General features: G+C 49.7%; 1 protein-coding gene and 1 long non-coding RNA gene across 2 annotated transcripts in view; both read left to right on the top strand.

Moving 5' to 3' along the window:
* The first annotated feature begins 2,982 nt into the window (after positions 1-2,982).
* Positions 2,983-7,984, top strand: ZIC1 (Zic family member 1). Its single transcript, XM_025449016.3, has 3 exons — positions 2,983-4,796; positions 6,372-6,535; positions 7,215-7,984. Exons 1-3 carry the CDS (start codon positions 3,815-3,817, stop codon positions 7,410-7,412), a joined length of 1,344 nt encoding a protein of 447 aa, XP_025304801.1. The 5' UTR covers positions 2,983-3,814; the 3' UTR covers positions 7,413-7,984.
* A 7,301-nt stretch (positions 7,985-15,285) lies between these two features.
* LOC125753413 (uncharacterized) overlaps positions 15,286-20,844 on the top strand; it is an 89,624-nt gene continuing 84,065 nt past the window's right edge. Inside the window, exon 1 of the long non-coding RNA XR_007405171.1 lies at positions 15,286-15,500. This is a non-coding gene — a long non-coding RNA (uncharacterized LOC125753413). The remainder of the gene's footprint in view (positions 15,501-20,844) is intronic.

Consider the following 20,844-nt stretch of genomic DNA (forward strand, 5'->3'; position numbering starts at 1 on the left):
GGGAAGCAGTTAGGGAATGTATGATGAAGCAGAAATGAGCCGTCAGGATGATATTTTAATGGCTTATATGTCACGTTGGTGCATGTGGCTTTGAACTGGAGCCGCTTGCGTTTCCTGCAGAGAGCGCCGCAAATCCCACTTGATAACTTCTACAACCCACAACTTTTTTTTTTTTTCTCACATTCACTCTTACCCTGTATATTTGGAAGCGTTTCCTAAAAATACCCTCTTGTCAACGTCCCCCTTGGATTTTCCACGGACTGGAGAGAGAAGACTGACTTTTCTTTTTTGAAGAATTACTTTCCCTCTCCCCCTCCCAACAGCTACCATTCCCCCTCAGGTCCCCTCCCTTGTTTTTTTTTTTTTTTTTTGAACGGCAGGCGAGGTGGGTTCAATATTTGTTCTCCCTAGTGAGAGCACTGCAGCCTCTAGAGAAAACTTCTCCTTGCAAATAAGATTTTTACAACTGCAGTGGAGGCAAGATTCAACTCCCCTTTGTAGGCAGCAGAAAAGACTGTATAGTTCTGATATATCTTTTTGAACAAACTCTACAATAGTTTTTTTTTTGGGGGGGTGTTTTTTTTTTGTTTTGTATTTTTTGTTTTGAGAAACCACCCCTCACATCCTAGACCTTTCCTTCCGTTCCCCATCCCGGTTCCACTCAAAGTTGGCGGGGAATGCTGGGCTGCTACACTCAGACTTGTTGCTGGAGGCAGAACATATGATTTTTTTTTTCTTTCTCAAATTTCTATTTCCCAGCACAATAAGCGCAAATGCTGGCCAGGTCCCTTCAGCCACCGGGAAACCATCCCAGATACAGGAGGCGAGTTTTGAGCCCGGAGAGCCCAGGGAAAGGGCAACTCAGCTCGCCAACACCAAGCGAGAATCTAGTCGATGAAAAGACCAGAAAATTAAAAAGGCAAGGAGAGGCCGACGCTGACCCTGCCTTTCTCCACCCGTGCGGTCAGCGCGGGCGACTGGGCAAAAAAATATTCATTTTCATTTTCCTCTTCCCGGGGCACTGGTGAGTTTCCTAACGGGGCCGCCAGTGAAAGGATGAGTTGAGGTTTCTTTGTCTGAGAAGAGTTTAGGGCTCTGATTCAGCTGCAAAGAAGCCAAATGAAGTTAGAAACAAAGGGCAAATTGAAGGATTCCGACTCTTGGCTTTTTGTGTTTTCCTTACTAGAAAATAATTAGACCTAATGAATATGCAGACGCTTCAGCTAAACCCTCGGCCCGGGCTGTTGGGTTTTAAACAGAGCTGCGAGAAATGCAACCTTCATCCCCCAACCCCCCGCATCTGCGTGCATTTTTTGAAATGCATAAATGTTGCTCGCCTTAATTGATTGAGTCACAGGGATTTTTTTTTTTCCTGCTTTTAAGTGCCATACTCCTCTACCTTTCAACAATCATTTTAATATATAGTCAATGGCTCTTTGTGGACGGGACAAAAAGCAACTACGCGCAGTTGTTGAATAGACTTTGCGCTGGGCAAAGACAGGTTAATCGAGGGCCGCATCGCGAAAACAAGCGAGTGTTGTATGTTTGCACTGAATCCAAATGTCTGCATTTTCCTAACTAAATCAAAGGGAGTGTTATTTCTTTTTCTGCTCACTCATCTGAAGGTAAGTAAATTTTCTCTGGCGATCAAAAGCCTGGTCGGCAACAAAGACCGCGCCCGCTTTTTCCACCGTCCTGGTGTGGCGAGTTGCGGAATTTCAATAACTGTGACAAGGGTGACTGATTTGTGAACCAGAAAAGGTTTGAATGTCACAAAATTTACATTGGTCCTATCTATCGGGGATTTAAATACCAAAAAAGTATTCGGGGATTTCTAGAGAGCTTTGGGCAGTATTGAAGAACAATGGCGCGTTGGGAAATTTACAGTTTTACCTGAATGAAAGGGGCCTGGGTTGGGAACAGGGGTGCAGAGGGAGGGGGTTAGCGGGGGGCAGACCGGGGAGACTAGGGAAAAGGAAGAAAAAAGAAGAAGAACACAGGAGAGGGGGGGGGAAAAACCCCAAAGGGGCAACAATGTTTCCAATTTGCCACACACACAAAAAAAATGCCACCTTAACAACCTGGAAAGTTAAGAGCTCACATCCACCTGTGCTTATTTTCGGGGGAGGGGGAGGGGAAGGGGGGGCGCAGGGAGCCTGATTGATTCGATAAAAGTGAGAGAATCGAGGCAACCGCTTACCCTGCGAAATCACATTTCTTGTAAATAGATAGCGGAGTGCCCGTGTGCTACCGAGATCTTAAATTATGAACAGGAGGGGGACGAGGCAAGGGAGAAGCAAACTTCAAAAGGAGCAAATAACAAAAGCCTCCTTGGCTGCCCTTGAAGGGGTGGGGGGAAAGGGGAGAAGAAAGAAAAGAAAGTTGCTGAATCGGGACATTCTGCAAGTGCCTGTGTTTACCAGCCCCATCCCCACCTCCTACTCTTCGGAGAACGCCCCGAGTAGCTAAATGGCTCAGCTAAGTGCAGGTCTGATGAAGGACAAGATAGAGAGAGAGAGAGAGGGAGGGAAAAAAAAAAAAAAAAAAAAAGGAGAGAGAGATGGTAGAGATGGAAATAGGGAGCGAGAGGGAGTGGGCGAGGAAGAGGGAATGGGAGCGAGAGAGGGATGAGAAGAAAGAGTGTGTGTGGCTGCGAGAAGGAAAAGGAATCGTGGCAAAACATTTTTTTCCATGAGGAGAGGGAAAAAATTTGGCTAAAAAAAAAAAAAAAAAAAAAAAAAAAGGAAAAAAAAAAGTTGCTACTCCTGGCAGCCCTGTTTGTCAAAAGGGGTTGTCAAGCGCTTTACAATACCTGGGATTGATGAGGCGGGCGGGCCAATGAGCGGCGCGCGGCGCCTCGGCGCGCCCTCCGTTGGCGCGGCGGCCGCGGGCGGGGGGAGCGCGGACACACCAATGGGCGCCCGCGTCGGCAGCACGTGACGCCTCCCCCTGCTCCCATTCATCAAGGGGGGGACGGTGTCGTCCTTTCAATTCATTTATCTGCAGGAATGATTGCTGCTATCAGTCTCGCGCTCACCGCCCGGCTGAGGAGGTGAAAGTTTCTCCCCAGGAAGATAAACCGCAAAAGACAATATTGTGCATGATTTGCGCCTTTTCTTTGGCTTTTTCTTTCTTTCTTTTTTTCCCTCCCCCCCACCTTCTTTCTTTCTTTTTTTTTTTTTTTTTTTTTTTTCCGCAAAAAAGCAGAGGGGGAAAAAGCAGAGTGAAGGAGCGAGAAGGCGAGCTGGAGAGAAAGGAGAGAGAGAGGAGAGAGAGAGAGGGAGAGAGAGAGAGAAAAGAAAGGGCGAGGGGCTGGTGGAGAAGTAAGGAAGGAGGGGCGTGCGGCGCGCGAGGCGGAGAAAGGGCGAGCAGTCGCGGCTGCGGCGCTCACATTCCTCTATGCTACAAATCCGGGAGGAAGTTTTTTTTTGGGGGGCTGAGATGCTCCACGCCTTTCCCTGGGCAGCCTTGACGCAAGGTCCTCTCGGCAGAGACTGAGCGGCGAGAAAGTGCGCACCCGGCCGGCGGGGTCTGCTTGGCGGGCGCCGGAGCCCGCCTCGCTCGCGGCCCGAGGCCGTCCGGCTTCCCCGCGCTCGCTCGGGCGGGCGTCCCGGCGCGTGGCGCCGCTGCCTGCGGGCTAGGACTCCGCGAGGTGGGTCGACTCCTCCTCCCTCCTCTTCTTCTTCTTCCTCTTCCTCCGCCTCCCGTTCCTCCTCCTCCTCCTCCTCCTCCTCCTCCTCCTCCTGATTTTCCCTCCTCGGCGGGCGAGGGTGGGGGGGGCGGGGGAGGCCGGGGCTCGCCCCGAGCAGCCACGATGCTCCTGGACGCCGGCCCCCAGTACCCCGCGATCGGCGTGACCACCTTCGGCGCGTCCCGCCACCACTCGGCGGGCGACGTGGCCGAGCGCGACGTGGGCCTGGGCATCAACCCGTTCGCCGACGGCATGGGCGCCTTCAAGCTCAACCCCAGCTCGCACGAGCTGGCCTCCGCCGGCCAGACGGCCTTCACGTCGCAGGCGCCCGGCTACGCGGCTGCCGCGGCCCTGGGCCACCACCACCACCCGGGCCACGTCGGCTCCTATTCGAGCGCAGCCTTCAACTCCACGCGGGACTTTCTGTTCCGCAACCGGGGCTTCGGCGACGCGGCGGCGGCCGCCAGCGCTCAGCACAGCCTGTTCGCGGCCTCGGCCGGAGGCTTCGGGGGCCCGCACGGCCACACGGACGCCGCGGGCCACCTCCTCTTCCCCGGCCTTCACGAGCAGGCGGCGGGCCACGCGTCGCCCAACGTGGTCAACGGGCAGATGAGGCTCGGCTTCTCCGGGGACATGTACCCGCGGCCCGAACAGTACGGCCAGGTGACCAGCCCGCGCTCGGAGCATTACGCGGCGCCGCAGCTGCACGGTTACGGGCCCATGAACGTGAACATGGCCGCGCATCACGGCGCCGGCGCCTTCTTCCGCTACATGCGCCAGCCCATCAAGCAGGAGCTCATCTGCAAGTGGATCGAGCCCGAGCAGCTGGCCAACCCCAAAAAGTCGTGCAACAAAACTTTCAGCACCATGCACGAGCTGGTCACGCACGTCACCGTGGAGCACGTCGGCGGACCCGAGCAGAGTAACCACATCTGCTTCTGGGAGGAGTGTCCGCGCGAGGGCAAGCCCTTCAAAGCCAAATACAAACTGGTCAACCACATCCGCGTGCACACGGGCGAGAAGCCCTTCCCCTGCCCCTTTCCTGGCTGCGGCAAGGTCTTCGCGCGTTCCGAGAACTTAAAGATCCACAAAAGGACGCACACAGGTATGAAACCGCTGTTCTCGAACCCCCGCACCCCCCTCCTCCCCCACCCCGCACCCCCCCCCACCCCCCCCGCATCCTGGGCCTGGGACCCGAAATGCACAAGTCAGCGGGCCGGGGCGCACAAACCGGGCCGCGGTTGGGTCTGGGGCGTCAGGTTCCAGCAGGCAGGCAGTGAAAAGTGTGCGCTGTATTTTAGTTTGAGGCTTGAAATTATGAAGAGGTGTAGAGAAGATCGGACATTCCAAGACGTATCTGGGAATATAGATTATTTTAATGAGGACTGGAGAAAAAAGAAAGAAAGGAAGAAAGGCTGGGAGAGCAGAGAGACAAACGTAGCTTTGTGGAGTCCTCGGTGAGCGCGAAGCCAGGAGAAGTGGCCGGTTCCCGGCGGCGGCGGCGGAGGCGCCAGCCGCTCCAGCTGCAGACAAATCTAAACATTTGCTTCTGGCCCACCTCTCTCGCTAGGCACCTTAGTGAAGACGTTTGCAAATGAAGGCACTAAGGAAATCGGAGGAGATAGCGTGGAGGCGCAGAGAAAGAAACAAAAACCGAAAAAGGGCCGGGGGGGGGGGGGGGGGAGGGCCGGGGGAGTATTGAAAGCAAGTAAGTTGCGCCCGAGGAGGCTTTTGGAGGCTTATGCATATTTAAAGAGCCCAATTTGAGTAGTGACTGGTTTTTTGAGGAAGCTTGAAGAGTTAGGAGAGTCGATGGAAGGCTGAGAAGTCTCTTTTTGTCAGTTAGATGCAGTGAGATAGTTTTCGAAACACCAGATACCTTCCACTGGCCTTTAAAAAGAAAAAGAGGCCGGCCGGGAACAGTTAAGAGAAAAGTTCGCGCGAGCTCAAGGCTGTGGTCTGCGTCGGGTAGGCCGTTCCGGGGCCCCGAGCGCCAGCAAGGCCGGGAGTCCTGTTTGCTTCCCTGCTCCGGTTGGCCTGGGTGATTGCTGTGAACCGCGTTTGGAACTTTGGGGTTTAATGCCAGGGTGAGGGAAGGATTTGCAGCGCCGAGCTCTCGGCCCAGATTACCTTATAAAATGTGAGTGTGTGTGTGTGTGTGTGTGTGTGTGTAGGGGGTGGGGTGGGGTGGAGGAGGCGACGAGGGGGGTGCGGAGCGTCGGGGAGGGGGTAGGGGGAGGAGAGAAGAGCAAAACAGCAGGAGAATCTGCTCGCAAAGTGAAAATTAGAAAGCAAGGGCTAGGTAGAAGCCGCCCGAAGTGGTCTGTGATAGCCGCGGGCAGAAAAACCAGCAGCCAGGAAGGCTGCCACTCTGGGATCTAGAAAAACTACCACCGCTGATAATAATAATAATAATAATAATAATAATAATAATCATCATCATCATTTAGATCCAATTGGATTACGAGTTAAAATAGTTCAGATATTTAAAATTCCACCGCAGGTATAAGACTTTGTTGAAGACCCGGGTTCTTGAACTCGCAAAGTACTAACTGAGCTGCAGCCTTTTTAATTCTGTTTTGATTTCCCCACTCCCCCACCCCCCACGATTTAAAGAACTTAAAAACAGCCGCAGGATCTGTTGCAATCAGACTTCTCTCTTTCTTGCCTTTCGCACCAGGGGAGAAGCCCTTCAAGTGCGAGTTCGAAGGCTGCGACCGACGCTTTGCCAATAGCAGCGACCGCAAGAAGCACATGCACGTGCACACGAGCGACAAGCCCTATCTTTGCAAGATGTGCGACAAGTCCTACACGCACCCCAGCTCGCTGCGCAAACACATGAAGGTAATCGCCGCGGTCTCGCCGCCCGCCCCGAGCCAGGACCCGCTCGGCTCTTCGGCCGGGGTCGGGCGGCGAGTGCCAGCCCGGGTGGTGCAAGGAGCTGGCGGAGGCAGACAGGCCGGGAGCGGCTGCACCGTGCTGCGTGCTGCTGGGCCGAGGGGGCGGGGGCTGCAGAGGGGGGCGAGGGCGTTCCAAACTAGGGTGTTCCAAGTTTACCGTTTAATAATAAAAGTAAAAAAAAAAAAAAAAAAAAAAAGGAGTGCGCACCCGACAGAGGCCGCGACCGAACTGGGCCCCAGGTGGGGAGCCGCGGCCGGTCCCGGCGGGTTGGCTCGGCCGGGGCTGCGGCCACTGGAGCGGGCGGCGTCGGCAGAGCGTCTGCTTGACCGCAGCTGCGCGAGCAGAGGCCGCCGGCGGCCCGGGGCACCCTCGCGGGCTGCCGCCCCAAACCCAGCCTCCGCCCCAGCTCCCTTTCCCGGGTCGATTTTTCTTTTGTGAGTCCCGGGGGCGCCGTCCCCCCTGGCGCGCCGCCCTTGCAGGGCGGAGGGGGACCCCCTCGCCCAAGTCCCGCGGGCCCGGCCCCCCCGGAGTTCAAGGGGCCTCGGCGCCGCGCCTGGCCCCGACCTAGGCCGCCGCCGCGCGGGGTCTCTATCTCGGTAAAAACGCCGCTTTATCCCCGCAGGTCCACGAATCCTCCTCGCAGGGCTCGCAGCCTTCGCCCGCCGCCAGCTCCGGCTACGAGTCGTCCACGCCGCCTACCATCGTGTCTCCCTCCACAGACAACCCGACCACCAGCTCCCTGTCGCCCTCCTCCTCCGCAGTCCACCACACAGCCGGCCACAGCGCGCTCTCTTCCAATTTTAATGAATGGTACGTTTAAAATCAGAAACAAAACACCGAACAAAAACCCTATTTAAGAGACTGAACACACACGTACACACAAATATTACTGAATGAACCCTGCGAATCAAGCAGCCCCCCTACCCCCCCGCCCAGACACCGCAGTCCTATTTTTTTTTTTTTTAAACCTGCCAATAGACCCAGGACCGAGTAAGAGAAAGAAAGCCCCAAACCTTTAATTTCCCCCCCCTTTTTTTTCCTCTTCCTTTCTTTCCTTTTTTTCTATTTCTTTTTCTTTCTTGTTTTTTTTTTCTTTCTTTTTTATTTTTTTTATTTTTATTTTTTTTGGCAAAAGTCTGGTAGCCAAGGGGCGGGAGGGTGGTCGAGGAGAAGGCGGCCGCCCGACCGAGTGCTGCCAACCCCGACCGAGGGCCAGTTTCTCGTCGGAATCGAACAGGCTCTCTGGGCTTCCGTTTTGTTTGTTTGTTTTTGTTTTACTTTGCATTCTTGTAAATACAGAATTATTAGCTTAAAACTGTACTGTTGGATTCTGTAAATAGTTATATCTCGGTTGGAGCGGGCGGGTGGGTTCGTGGCGTTGTGGTCTTTGCATTGGGGGAGGGGGGAGGGGCCGGGCGGGCGGGGGAGGGGGAGGGGGGTGGGCGGCCGAAAGCCAACTGTTTGTACTGAATGGCAAGAATGTTCTAGTAAATGTGTACCAAAATGTGAATTACTTTGTACGATTACAGTCTCCACGTCGACCTAACAGAATATTATTGGTATTAATGTGACTTTTTTTTTTTTTTTTTTTGTATAAAGTGCAAACATTTCTCGTCCCAAAGTCTAAGTACTTTAGTGCAGTAAAATGTTGTTTCACGTCCTGTCAAGAATTCGTATAGTACGAGCCTGGATCTGCGTGTCAAACTGTTCCATTTGTTTATGTAAAGTGATATTAAAAAAGATATAAACTATAACTGTCCGTTGCTTTTGGCAAAAGATACAACCACATAATGTATATAATTCCTAGTTTCCATATTTATCCGCATGTAAAGGGCCGGTTTATTCATGTTACAGCTATTCAATATTTATGGCTAGAAAAACTCGTATGTACACTTTAGTTTCCAGAACTGTTTGGTAACCTTTCGTACCTTATTAAAGATTCTTAAATCTCAGTGATTGTGGTAGGAATTTCTTCTTCACCCCCAGCAACCTGCTGCCTCTTCGGCCAGCTTTAGTGGGTCTCGAGGAAAGCTTTCCACTCTCAATCGCCTTCCCTTTCTGTCATCGCAGGTCGTATAAACGTGATAAATGAACGCTACCCTGCTGGCTCTCCGAGAGGGTGTAATTAGTATTTATATCAAAATTTATGAAACAAATTTTCGGCCGCTGTATAATTTAAATGACCTTTGCAGACGTAGAATAACAACCATAAAAATAACAGAAATAGATTGCACAGGCGACATCAATATTAATGTAGGTGAATTGTCAGAAGCTCAGGGGCTCACTCTGCAGTGTTGCAAATGAACTTGAAGCACAGGGTTCCTCTGCCCCCCAAATTAAATTCCCCCGGCTGAAACTGAGTTGCAGATTTACAATATCATATTTTAAATTGCTGTCTTCAATTAAACCATTTATGGCCATAACTAATTTCAGGATGTTGATGCATGCTTTTACAGACCTTCCTTCTTTGTACAAAAGTAAACGTCCATAAAGCGTTTTACTTATATTTCTTCAAACGTGATGCTAATTTAAATTAATTACTTCCTATGATATGTTATTATTCCTATAATTTTGCCACTGTTATTAGTTCTTTCAAAAATTCATCTAGGGAAGAGAATTATTTTATGTAATTTGATTATCTTTCTATCTCTTTTATTTATTTCTCATTTACTTAAGAAATTCGTTCCATTGGCTGGCGTTGATACAGTAAATTTGTAAATGAGGAGACAATATAAAAAATCTAAATTACTTGTGCTTAATGACTGTAGCAGAACGCCTTTTCTCTAAATCAGATTGTCTTTCTTGCAGTTTAGTTTGATAGATTTGCAAGCTATGCTGCTCCTTCGAAGTTAGCTGCGCTGGTAGGAACGCGAGCTTCTTTGTCTCTGGTTGTAGCTTGCATGATCGCCCCATTAAGCAGACAACGTAGGGGAGATCACAAATCAGGGCCTTGGCTGTAGCTGCAAGGGTGTGCAAGTGTCAGAGCAGGAGGCAGAAACTGACCTCACTGTGGACATGGACGAACCTGGACTTGCTTTTTCAATATACTGTGTGGGTTCAGGAAATCATAGGCCATTTTGACTTTGAGAAGGAAAGTAAGAGGGGAAACCTTGCAAAAGTATGAGACCCCCCCCCCTTAAGATACTCACATCCATTTCAAAGAGACATTAATTTTTCAGAATATAACATTGACCAATTACAAAATCACAATGTTAAATTCTCTTTAAAAAACCTTTGTTGACATGTCTTTTTATATCTTGCCATTTGTATTTGTCACTTTTGGCCAACAAAGTTTTATTGGTGAAGGAGGGGGTTGTCTGCACTTTATGTAGCACATGAAAAACTGGAGATGGTGGTGTTTAACTTTTTAAAAAATACTATTGTGATTACAAGAGTAAATATCAACCTTTCATGAAAAGAGCGCCACCTTGCAAGGTTTGGCAAGATTTAAGGAAGTTGAAAACCTAAACAAGAAATTCTGCTAGCTCCTAAAATTTGTGAGACCAAAGGCTGGCCCCAGTTGGCTTAGGAGGTTTCAGATTGATTAACAGTGTCGTATTTGAATTGGCACTAGACATTAGGTCCAATATTTTTTTTAAAAAATAGAGGAATAAAGATAGTTCCATCTCTCTGGGAAAGAAAGATAAACACCTCAATTAATAATCCTTCCCTTTCCCATAGACATCAGAATATCTGGGATCCTGATATGAGTATTTATGATAACAATAATAATCATAATAATCACAACACTGCTTTTTAACTTTGTAAGTACATTTAAGAAGATAGTAAATCAGTGCATTTTTTGGACCATTCTTAAAAGCAGTTTACTTCAAATTTGGAAATATAAATGTGTTATTATTTGTTAGGTTTCTGGTGATTTTTTTTTCACTTTAATGTCATTGTATAATAGTTAAGTATACTATGATACATGATTTAAGTAGGATATTTTAAATATAAATTTTAGGAGTAAATATTTACTTCAAAACTATTTCACATTTAAGACATTATTTTTTTTTTTGGCTTTGAAGGCCAAATAATTTTTTAAAAATTTTGAGGAATACTGTGTGTGTCTGTGAATAATCTCACTCATAGGAAAGGAACTTTTACAGTAGAAGCCAGTATTTATGCCAATGGCCCTTATGCATTCTCTTCTCCAACACCCACCACAAAGAAAAAGTCATTAATGATGTAGGTCGCTTAAAATAATGCTTCAAACTTAAATGTAGTCTATTATTTTGCTGGTACCTTTAATGTCTGCTTCTTGAGATGTATTCTTCATACTTTTCTTCATGGGCTATTAGGTTTTGAAATACATGAATGTGAACAGCGAGATATATTGTTAGACTCTATTTAGCAGGAGCTGAAGATGCTGCAAATGGCTGGTTTCTGTGTGTAGCTGTGGATTTTGGTTTAGGCAGAAAGCCATCCTGATTCATATTTCCACTGCATTGTATTCTGGATACTATGAAATGATTAAAACAGCTGAGAAGTTATTAAAAAGTTATATTGTGTCAACAAAAAATGCCTAAGTACAAGCAATCATATTTGAGAAATGAAGAGAAATGAGTTGTGGTATGTGTGTGTGTACATTTACAGAGTAAGCATATAAATATACAAGCACCATTTATATGGGGGTTAAGTAATTTTCAAACATTTCAGATCCTTTGTTTTCTTCTTCAAAAGCTACCCCCAACTGCTTTAAGCATTTGCAGCTGATGATTTTGATTTTTTAAAGTCAAGCATTCAAGTTAACCTTTAAGAAGCAAACCACCTCCAAAAGAAAGATGTAACCTTTCAATTGGCCCATATGCTTATCATTTTTTTTTTTTTTTTTTTTTTTTGCTTTAGCTGACAATGAAAATAGCACTAACCTTCTTTGGTGATGGGCCTGGCATTTAGATGTTTTTATTTGTTGATTGTGAAGTTTTCTCAGAACTTTTAAAGGGCTGGCCACAGAACTACACTCCATAGTTCTGAAACCTTCCAGACATCCCCTTTTTGAGGCCAAGATATAGTAAGTAGTGTTGGACCCCTTTGAATCAGTGCTGGTATGGTTAGTACCTAAACATACTTCTTTCCAGGAAGCAGCTTTGAGAAGGCCCTTGTCCTTAAAGAGCAGCATCAGTTTAAGATGGTTTGGGGAGTAACAGTGCATGGTCTGGCAAACTCCAAAGAAGGACACTGAGCTTATGCTTTTGATTACTTGTGCACTAGATATGAAACCATCAGATTTCAGACAGTCTCAATTCAGATTTCTTTTTTTTTTTGACGTGAAATACTAATTACAAATTTATTTTCTCCTCTCTAGGTACAAAGTTCTCGTCTCCTCCTAGCATCAAGTGTAGTTCTTAGAACCGTGTGTTCCTATTAGAAAAGTGTTGTTTTCATAAAAATGGTCACAGTTGATATCACTCTGGTTTTAGAATTCTTGAAAATAGAGTGGTAATGAAAAGGTGTATACCACCCATGCCAGTTAACCACTAAAGGCTCACATTACCCATGGTACTCTCTCTCAGCTTTTTACCATCTCATTCACCATCAGTAATATGTGCCCATTCAAATTGGTTAGATAAAGAAAGTAGTACTTTATAAGGGTAACTATACAGCAATCTATTTTTTTTTTTTTTGAGTGGCAATCACTAGTTTGGGGCAAGAAATAAGAGAAGTGTTAGTAATCTCCTATGATATGTCTTTTCTGTCATTTGAGTCTTCTCTTCAAAGTTTATTGCAAATACAATGGTGTAAAATACACAGAGAATGGGCAATATTCTCCATTGATCTACACAAGACTGGTTGCTCCAGAGGCTCTCCTTGAGCAAGAGGAAACAAGATCAAGCCAAACCAGAGACTATTTTTACCATGCAAGTTGAATTCTGGCATTAGTTCCTAACCTTGATTTCCACCTTAAAGCAAGGAGCAGGAACAGTATGAAGTTTCCAATTGATGCTATACTGGAGGTGGGTTTTTCAAGAATAAAAAAAAAAAATAGGATTTAACCATCTAGTATGGAAATGACAGTATTTGGCCATGAAGATGCTAGAGACATAAAGACTGTCAACTGTCCACAGTATTTTGTTTGCCTCTGAGGGTTGCGGGGCATCTCTAGTATATGCAGGGAAATTCGGTTGTGAAACTTAGTGATCTGTTCACCTATAGCATACACAAGAATCAACTATCAACGTGGATATACACATATGGGAATCGTATCTTTAGGAAACAGAACACACCCGCCAGGCGTTTGAAGGCCAGATACCTTAGCAGATCTATCCTTTGTGTGACAATTCCCATTAAGCTACAGAAAACATACGGACGCAAAGAGGGCGAGAGCAGCTCACATCCTCATTCCTTTTTAAAACATTTCTGTCTATCCGGGCAAATCCTAGTGTCCCCGCAAAGAAAACGGAGTTGTGGAGGAGGGTAAAGCCAAGAGGAGGAAGGATAGGGTTGGGGGAGTCTATGCATCAAGGGAGATTTTTGTCCTGGAGAATTGCCTGAAAATATATAAACACGGGCTTTTGGGGTGGACGTGTGTGGCGGGACGGGGGGGGGGTGGTGGCGAAACAGGAAGACTTCCCCAAAGCACCCCCACCGAAGGCCGGGCGCTCAGCGTCCCAGGGGCCCGGGGCGCCACCCCGCAGCCCCGCACGGCGCTCTGCAAGCCGCTGCCGCGGGCCCGGGCTGCGGCGGGGCGGGCAGTGCGCATGCGCGGCCCGCGGCCCGCGGTTCCACGTGCTGATGAATATGCAGGAGGCGCCTTTGCCCACGCGGGCTGCTGGGGAACCTCTCAGAGGCTCGGGCCTGTGAAAGCCGCTGGCCGGGCTGCCAAAATAGTGCGGCGAGGACGCTGCACGTGTTTGTTTTCAAACCGCGCCGGTTTAAGTGAGTTCACAAAGCCAGGCAGGCAGCACAGGCTCCAGCCCGTGCTCGCAGCCTCGGAACCGCGAGCGGAGCCGGCGAGCAGAGCCTCCCTTCCCCCGAGGGTCGCGGCCTGCGACGTGCGCTAGCCCCAGCCCCGGGCCAGGCCCATGCGAAGCCCCCTGGCCTGGCCCCTCCCAGGCCGCCAGCTGGCACCCTGTACCATCACGGCCCTTAGAGCCTAGGGGAAGAGTACCCTCCGCGCACCTGGCCCCTAGGCAGAGCCCAGGTCTGAGATGAGGGGCGGAGAGAAGCGGGCAGCGGAGGTTTTCCTGGCGCCCACTCTCTCTGACCAGATATAGGCCTGAATGTCCCCCCGTCTGTCTGTCTCGCCCTCCTTTTTCCTTTCGGCTCTCCTGGTTCCTCCCCCCGCCCCCCCCCCCCACCGTGTCCCTAGCCACTACTTCCCCATTTGGGGGCCAGCACCAGCTTGCTCTAAGGTTATCATGGACTCTTCCCAAGTAACCCTTGTCAGCTCGCATGCCTAGGGGCTGCTGAACTTCTGTTAAACTCAAACCGGGTCGGCCGAGTAACTGCCCTGGCCGACCGCGAAAGTGCAGGATTTGGTGACAGAGATCAGGAGTCCAGGCGCTGGTGACATTCTTGGGGGTCCTTCACGTGGCGTGATATTTTGTGGCCCATGTATTGACAGTTCCAGGGCGAGCGCATAACCTGTCTGGTGGAGTGACCAACTTGTAAACAAAGGGGAGGAGTGATGGAGGGTCCCCGGATCATTCTCTTTTCAGACCGGCCTCTATATAGAGTTCTGTCTTTGGGGGTTTTAGTCAAAATCCTAGGTCCTGTGTCATCAGATAATGCCCCCCCCCTCCCCGCAGGTTCCAATCCCCCTCTGGATTTTACTTCTAACTGAATGACACCCATCCCTCTGGTTCCCCCCACTGCCCACGGGAGAGGCCTAGTGTCAGTGCAGCGGAACCCAGGGTCAGCGACACCCTCCCAGGTCTGACCGGGGGTCACAGCATCATCTCATCTGACACCACCACTCTGCAAGCCTTCAGCGTAAGGGTGCGGCCCAGTGGTTCTGGAAAGGTTCCCGCCGGGACAAGGCCTTCCGTCTTTCCCAGGCTCTAGGTCTCGGAGCTGGAGAGGAGCCGCAGGGACCTGGACCCACAGCAGCCTGGCAGCAGCCCCTCACCCCCACACTCCGGGGCTTGGCCTAACGAGCTGGAGCTGGAGCTGGAGGGTTCTCTTGTCTGCCGTCCGAGAGGCCAGAGAGCCCAGCGTCTGGTCCAGAGCGCAGAATCCCTTGATCGACCCCCGCCCCCCACCACCACCCTCGCCATAAGAGCCAGCGCACAAGAACCCCTTGGCGATTTGGGTCCTTTTGTGTTCGAATGTGTCGCGTGTTGGGGTGGGGGGGGGGCGACCTAGCGTCCACGGGCTCCAAGCTTAGGATGAAGACCTGTGTGGGGCCTCGCTCTGAGCAGAAAGCTCAACCCCAGCGTGGGTTCCTGCGTTCCTCCCCAAAAGGCCAGGGCCCAAAGAACCCTTTTCATTTGGCGAGGGGCTTGGCGGAAGGGAGGGGCGGGGGCGGGAGCGGGCCGGGGTCTGCGAGCCAGCGGCCGGCGGCGCGACGGACTCGCCCGGCTGCTCGGCTTGGCCGCCAGCGTCCGTGCTGGGACGTGGTTGCTCTGTGCCCGGCCGGGGAGTGGGGGCGCCTCCCCCACCCCCACCCCACCCCCACCCCCACCGCGCCCCCGGGTCGGCGCCAGAGCCCCGGAGGCCCGCAGGCTCCGGCCTGGTGGAGGCGAGGCGGGCTCCGCGGCCTCCCCCGGGTCAGTCCGAGTTTAGTCTGCGGAGGCGACGGCGGGGGAGCGGGCCGGGGCCAAGATGGACCCCAAGCCAGACAGGCGCTCCCCTGCCCCTCCCCGCGCCTCGCCCCTGCCCCCATAGCCCGTCTCCGGCAGGACGGACTAATCTGCCCGGCTTGCGCCTGCTGCCAACCCTGCCCGCAATCTAGAGCCCAGCCTGGGTAAGTCGCGTTCTCCCTCCACCCCGCCCGCCGCCTCCCGAGCTGACCCGGCTCGCGGCTTCGTGCACGCGCGTGGCCCGAGGCGCGCGCCGAGAACTTGGACTGACTCGGAGCAGCCGCGCCCCTCGGGCCGCTGCGGCTGCTGTGCGTGACCGCCGCCGGGGACCCCAAGGTAGTCAGGAAGGTCGCGGGGCTCCCCAGCGAGGCGGGAGCGACAAGGGTCCAGCCTGGCCCTCCTGGATCCTCTTTGTCCCCGTGGACTCCAAGAGCTACCACTGCAGCGGGAGCTTTCCGCTGGTCTCTAAAGTGTGTGCGTGTGCATGTGCGTGTGTGCATGTGCGTGTGTGCATGTGTGTGCGTGCGTGTGTTGGGATAGTAGCCGGGGAGGAGAGCCGTCCCTTTCCCCCAAAGCAGTTTCTAATCCCTTAAGGTCTGCAACAAAGTTTACTCATGGTTTCCATTTGAAGGCTGTGAAGTCTCCGCCGAGGTTGGTGCTATTTTGAGTGAAGATTTCTAAGTCACGCTTCTCAAATATACGTGCCTCTGGAGGACGTTTCGACAATTACCTTGTCCACTAACCCGGCTCCCTTACCCCTCCCCCGCTCCGCCCCCCCCAATAATAATAATAAATAAATAAACTTAATTTTTCAGTAGTTGCCTTAGGACACTGTCGTTTGCATGTCACTACCGTGAAGAAAGGAGGAAAAGAAAGCCCGACAGCCTTGCTATTGCTTGTTGGAACTCCGTGTGCTCGCTTATTGAAATGTGAAAGATGGATTTTTTGGGGGGAGGGGTAGGCAGGGCTCTGGAAGAGTGCTTTTGAACCGCGCTGCCCTGTTGCACGGGGCTGACCTTTGGCTGACACGGCCACGGAGCGGGCCGTTCGTTAACGAGGATTTGATACATTAGACATTCGAGCTGGGCGTGTAAACCCACACTCTGAATCCAGATTTTGCTCAAATTAGTGTACGAGGAAATGATCTTTTTAAGTCCCGAGGCTTAACCAAATGTCAGAAGGGCCAATCGCTGCCTGAAAAGGGCAGTGAAGGACACCCAGAAAAAGACACATTCCTAGCTCCTTAGAAAAAAAAAAAAAAAAAAAAAACCCGAACAGCATAAACCCCCAAAGCCTTCCTTGAATAATTCCTGAAATCTTCCAAGTCGCCACTTTGAGGAAATGCTTATAAATAGGGCTAATCATTCGTTTTAATGAATTCTGTTGTGCTAAATCCTGACACCAGGCGAGCCAGTGAAGGCAGTGGCACAGTGATGGCAAGGACTCCTCTTTGAGATTCATAGATTTTTTTAAGTTACCGGTTTACCCGATGGAGACACTAGAGGATGACAACTTATATCCGCCAGGCTGCGGGGCACTCAAGGAGGAAAGAGTCACAGATTTTAAAACCGTTTCAAAGTTGGTGCGTCCCTCCATTTGATTTGGTTCAATCTGTCTCCAGACTTTGGAGCCCAGAAAGGGAGAGCAGGCTGGCCACCAGGACGCTGGCCTGGAGCGCCCGCGGCCGAACCCGCAGCTCCCCGGGCCGCACGGATGGGGCTGGATTAGGGGACTTGGCTGCGGCCACTTGGAGGGTGCGGTGGTTCCCGCGGTATTTATTAACTGACTCAGGAAAGGTGTCATTTTATGGAAGTTGACTTTGAAGCTCTAAGTTAAAAAAGGGGGGGGGGGGACAGGGCCAGATAATCCTTTGCTTTTCTTTCCCCCAAGAGCAGAGCCCGCTAAAAGGGGAGGAGGGGGGAAATTCGCCCTTGTGGAAGTTCCCAGCCACTCTGAGCGTGCAAGGGGGAGGACGAAGCGAAATGGTGTTCTTGCTCCCTGCCTCCAGACCCTCTCCCGGCCGACTTCCTCACGCTGCTGTCCTGCGGCGAGCATCGCAGGGGCAAAGGCAGTTGTCTGCACCTGGGCGCTGGCTTCCGCCGCCGGGTTTTGCTGGGTCTGCGCGGGGGCGGTTCCCGGGACCCGAATTTATTTCAGGCGGAAACGTACACGAAACCGTTTTTGGCCTCCTCTCTTTGCTCGGGGAGGCTCTATCTGCATTCCCCTGTGTCCTCTGAGTGTAGATGGAAAAAAGATGGGAAAATTAAACGAGAAGGGCACTGACTCTCATTAAAAAAGAAAAAAAAATGATAGTTTAAAAATAAGAAATCTGGGGGCCGGGGGGGGGGGGGCGGTGGAGAGAAGTCATTCTCCAGGAGAGACTACGTAGGAGAAATCCAGACAGGGCCTAGGAGAGCCCCAGGATTTGCTCCAGAAAGAGTTCTGTAGATGCGTCCCACGCACAGGCCGATGGCTCGCCAAACTCTGGGTTTCCGACTCTCAGGACCAGGACCACTGCGCCGAGCGAACCCTTTTCGAGACGGTAGACGTCCTGGCCTCTTAGGAAAAATCACACCTTTCCGAATACTTGAGAACCCCTCAGGCTTGGGAGGGTTGCAAAAGGAGGTCTAAGAGTTAAGAGAATGGGGAGGGAAGGGAAAGGCTGCGAGAGAAAGGAGAAAGGAAACATTGTGGCCAGTTAGCAGCGAGGTCGATTTCACTTTGCCCCAGCGGCGGGTCCCAGCACCCTCCTGGCCCGGGCTGCGGCCACAGCTCCCGGGGCCCGGGCGGGAAGCGCCCCGGGGTCACCACCTTGCAAGTTGTGTCAAGCGGAGGTAGAAGCGCCGCGTCTGTTTCATTGTTTAAGGTCCACTTTGGGGAGTCGGTGGAAACAGAGTAACGTTGACTCTTGCAAGAGTGTAAGGGGGGGGGGGTAGCGATCGCTGCTTGCAGACTTGCTCTTGGTCTCTTTGGCCCCCTTCTCTGCCCTCGTCTAGCCCGGGACGCCTGCGCAGGGGTGCGGGCCTGCAGGAGCGCTCGCGGGTCGGGGGTACCCGCAACGCCCCGGAGCCACCGATCGCGGAGGTTCTGCTGCGACGGGACTTTCTGGCTGGCTGGAGGGAAGCCCCTTTCGCTCCTCTGGGGTTGCAGCGAGCGCTGCCCCGGGCTCCCACCCCAAAGCCCCCTTGGCCTCCATCGGGGCCACCCCGGGGACCTGACGCAGGCCGTGCTGCTGCTGACGTCAGGGGCTCCCGGTCGCCCGAACCCCAGCCCTGGCCACCAGGCGCCCGGTGCGGGCATCATTAATTATTAGACGGTAAATGTTGCAAAGAAAGCTTAGGCTATTAGTATTCAGGCAGGGGCGACGTGTACCCATAAAGTCTTACTATTGTCTCTCTCTATATATATGTCTCTCTCTCTGTATGTCTAGGTCTCTCTCTATTCTATGTCTCTGTATATATATACAGACAGTAAATGTTTGGGTTTCTCAAAGCCTAGTTACTGCCTTCGCACCCTCCTGCGTTCTCATCTGCTCCCTGGGTCCACCCTTTTGTAGATTTGAGCTCCTCACTTTGTAACCGGTTTGGGGGATTCTTGGTGGAAGCGCCAATATTTGTTCTTGTGGGAACTGCATGGCTACAACTTCCCTGTAGATTCGAGCTTGAGGAGCTTAGTCATCTCCTATCAACCAAAGGGGTGGGTGTGCGTATGGGCATTGCCTCATAAAGCTGAGTCTAGGACGTTCACACCATCCTTTCCATTTGGTCAGATTCTGAGTCCAAGATCTGATACTATTATTGTTGTTGTTGAGCAAAAAGGAGGGGAAAAAACCTCCACCGACACCGATAGGGCCAAGATAAATGAATAGTGCACTCTGGTATCAGGAACAAAACCTTTCATTTGTAACATCAAACGCAGCTTTTCTTTTTTTTTTTTCTCTTTTGTTTTTAAAGGAGTTACACGTATAATATCTGATTTAAAATAGAATTTTAAGCAGTACTAAATTCTTCAAAATAACACCAATTCTTGGTTCTAGCTCTAATACATTTTCAAAATCTTTCCCCTGAGGATTACTGCCGAATAAACATAGGGCACAGCAGGGTCATTGTGGTGCGAATTCTCTCTTGGGCTCTTCTCCACAAAAGGAAAAAAAAAAAAAAAAAAAAAAAAAAAAACCACCTCATGCCATATATGACGGAATTCCACAGGTGATGTGAGGTGATTTTCTGGAAAAAGAACAGAGTGATATTAGAATTAAATTAAAAATTCATTCGATTTAAGACAATATTTATATAAGGGGGACCAATAATCCATAAATTTAAATTTCTTGAATATATCTTATTTGTCATAAATAACTTTTTTGAAATTCTCCTGTTGAATTAGATGTTTGAAAGCTTCTGCACATAAAAATAAAGCTCACATGTATCACCGCATAAAACTAGTAAGTAGCGTCTGTCAAAAATATAGAATATTCTTCATACATATGAATATAAAATGTATTTGCCAGTATCCACAGGGCCAGAATGAAAAGTCTCTGTAGTTCTACCTATAGGAGGTAGAAATATCCCGACAAGTACTTTGAAGGCAGGTAATTTGCTTAGTGTTTCACAGACAGAAAAACAACTGACTGAACTTTAAGTTTTCTTTTGGAAGTTTTAGAGCTTGCAGGCAGCTTTTGGTTCAGAACTGTGATGGTGATCTTTTATTCACAAATTAGTATTTTATTTTTAACCAATAATTATATGGTAAACATTTAACAGATATAAACAGATTCCTCAGAAGTGTGCAATAATTATTTTGTAAAATATGAGTGAAAATGGAGCTCCTTCTTATACAACTTATAAATAAATTTGCAGTAGTAAAATCTTCACAAAGGAGAATTTAAAAAAGTTTGAACACTCACAGTAGTAAGTGTACGAAATTCCACAAGCGTGGATCAATAAAAATTTCCAAGAATTATGTGTTAAACATATTAGAAAAGAGATGCCTGCACACAAAAAGAAAAATGAAAAGAAACCTCACTTGGGGAAATAAAAACAAACAGAGGTCCAAGGTCTAACAGTTTTTTTCTTTAAAGATTATTACCTACTTTTATGGTTTGTTATATCTAGACTTGTATTTAAAATTCCAAAAATGTGTGTGAGCTGGAATAAAAAGGATTTAGAGTTGAGGACAACAGTTAATTGGTATTTAACAACTTTGGTGCTATTTTCATCTTACGTACTACTACTTTTATATACTATAAATCTTTCCAGAGAGCTCTGCTATTTTTGGTACAACAGGCTGAAATTTATAGGCCTAAGATATATTCCAGACTATGTATACAACACCCTGGCTGGGAAAAACCCTAGGATATTCATTAGATTTTTAAAAAGTCAGCTAATATTATTATAGCTCCTGAATCAATAAATATTTACAGATGTAAGGCAATAATTGAATCGAAGGGCCACATTTCAAGGTCATTATGTGTGTATGTGTACATCTTCAAATGAGTGATTTGTACAATTT

This window comes from Canis lupus, chromosome 23 (genome assembly GCF_003254725.2).
Source record: "Canis lupus dingo isolate Sandy chromosome 23, ASM325472v2, whole genome shotgun sequence".
Lineage (NCBI taxonomy): Eukaryota > Metazoa > Chordata > Mammalia > Carnivora > Canidae > Canis > Canis lupus.

Coding starts and splice junctions, on each gene's coding strand:
- ZIC1 (XM_025449016.3), top strand. CDS start 3,815: ATGCTCCTGGACGCCGGCCCCCAGTACCCCGCGATCGGCGTGACCACC. Junction 4,797..6,371: donor CCACAAAAGGACGCACACAG/GTATGAAACCGC, acceptor CTTTCGCACCAG/GGGAGAAGCCCTTCAAGTGC. Junction 6,536..7,214: donor CGCTGCGCAAACACATGAAG/GTAATCGCCGCG, acceptor TTATCCCCGCAG/GTCCACGAATCCTCCTCGCA.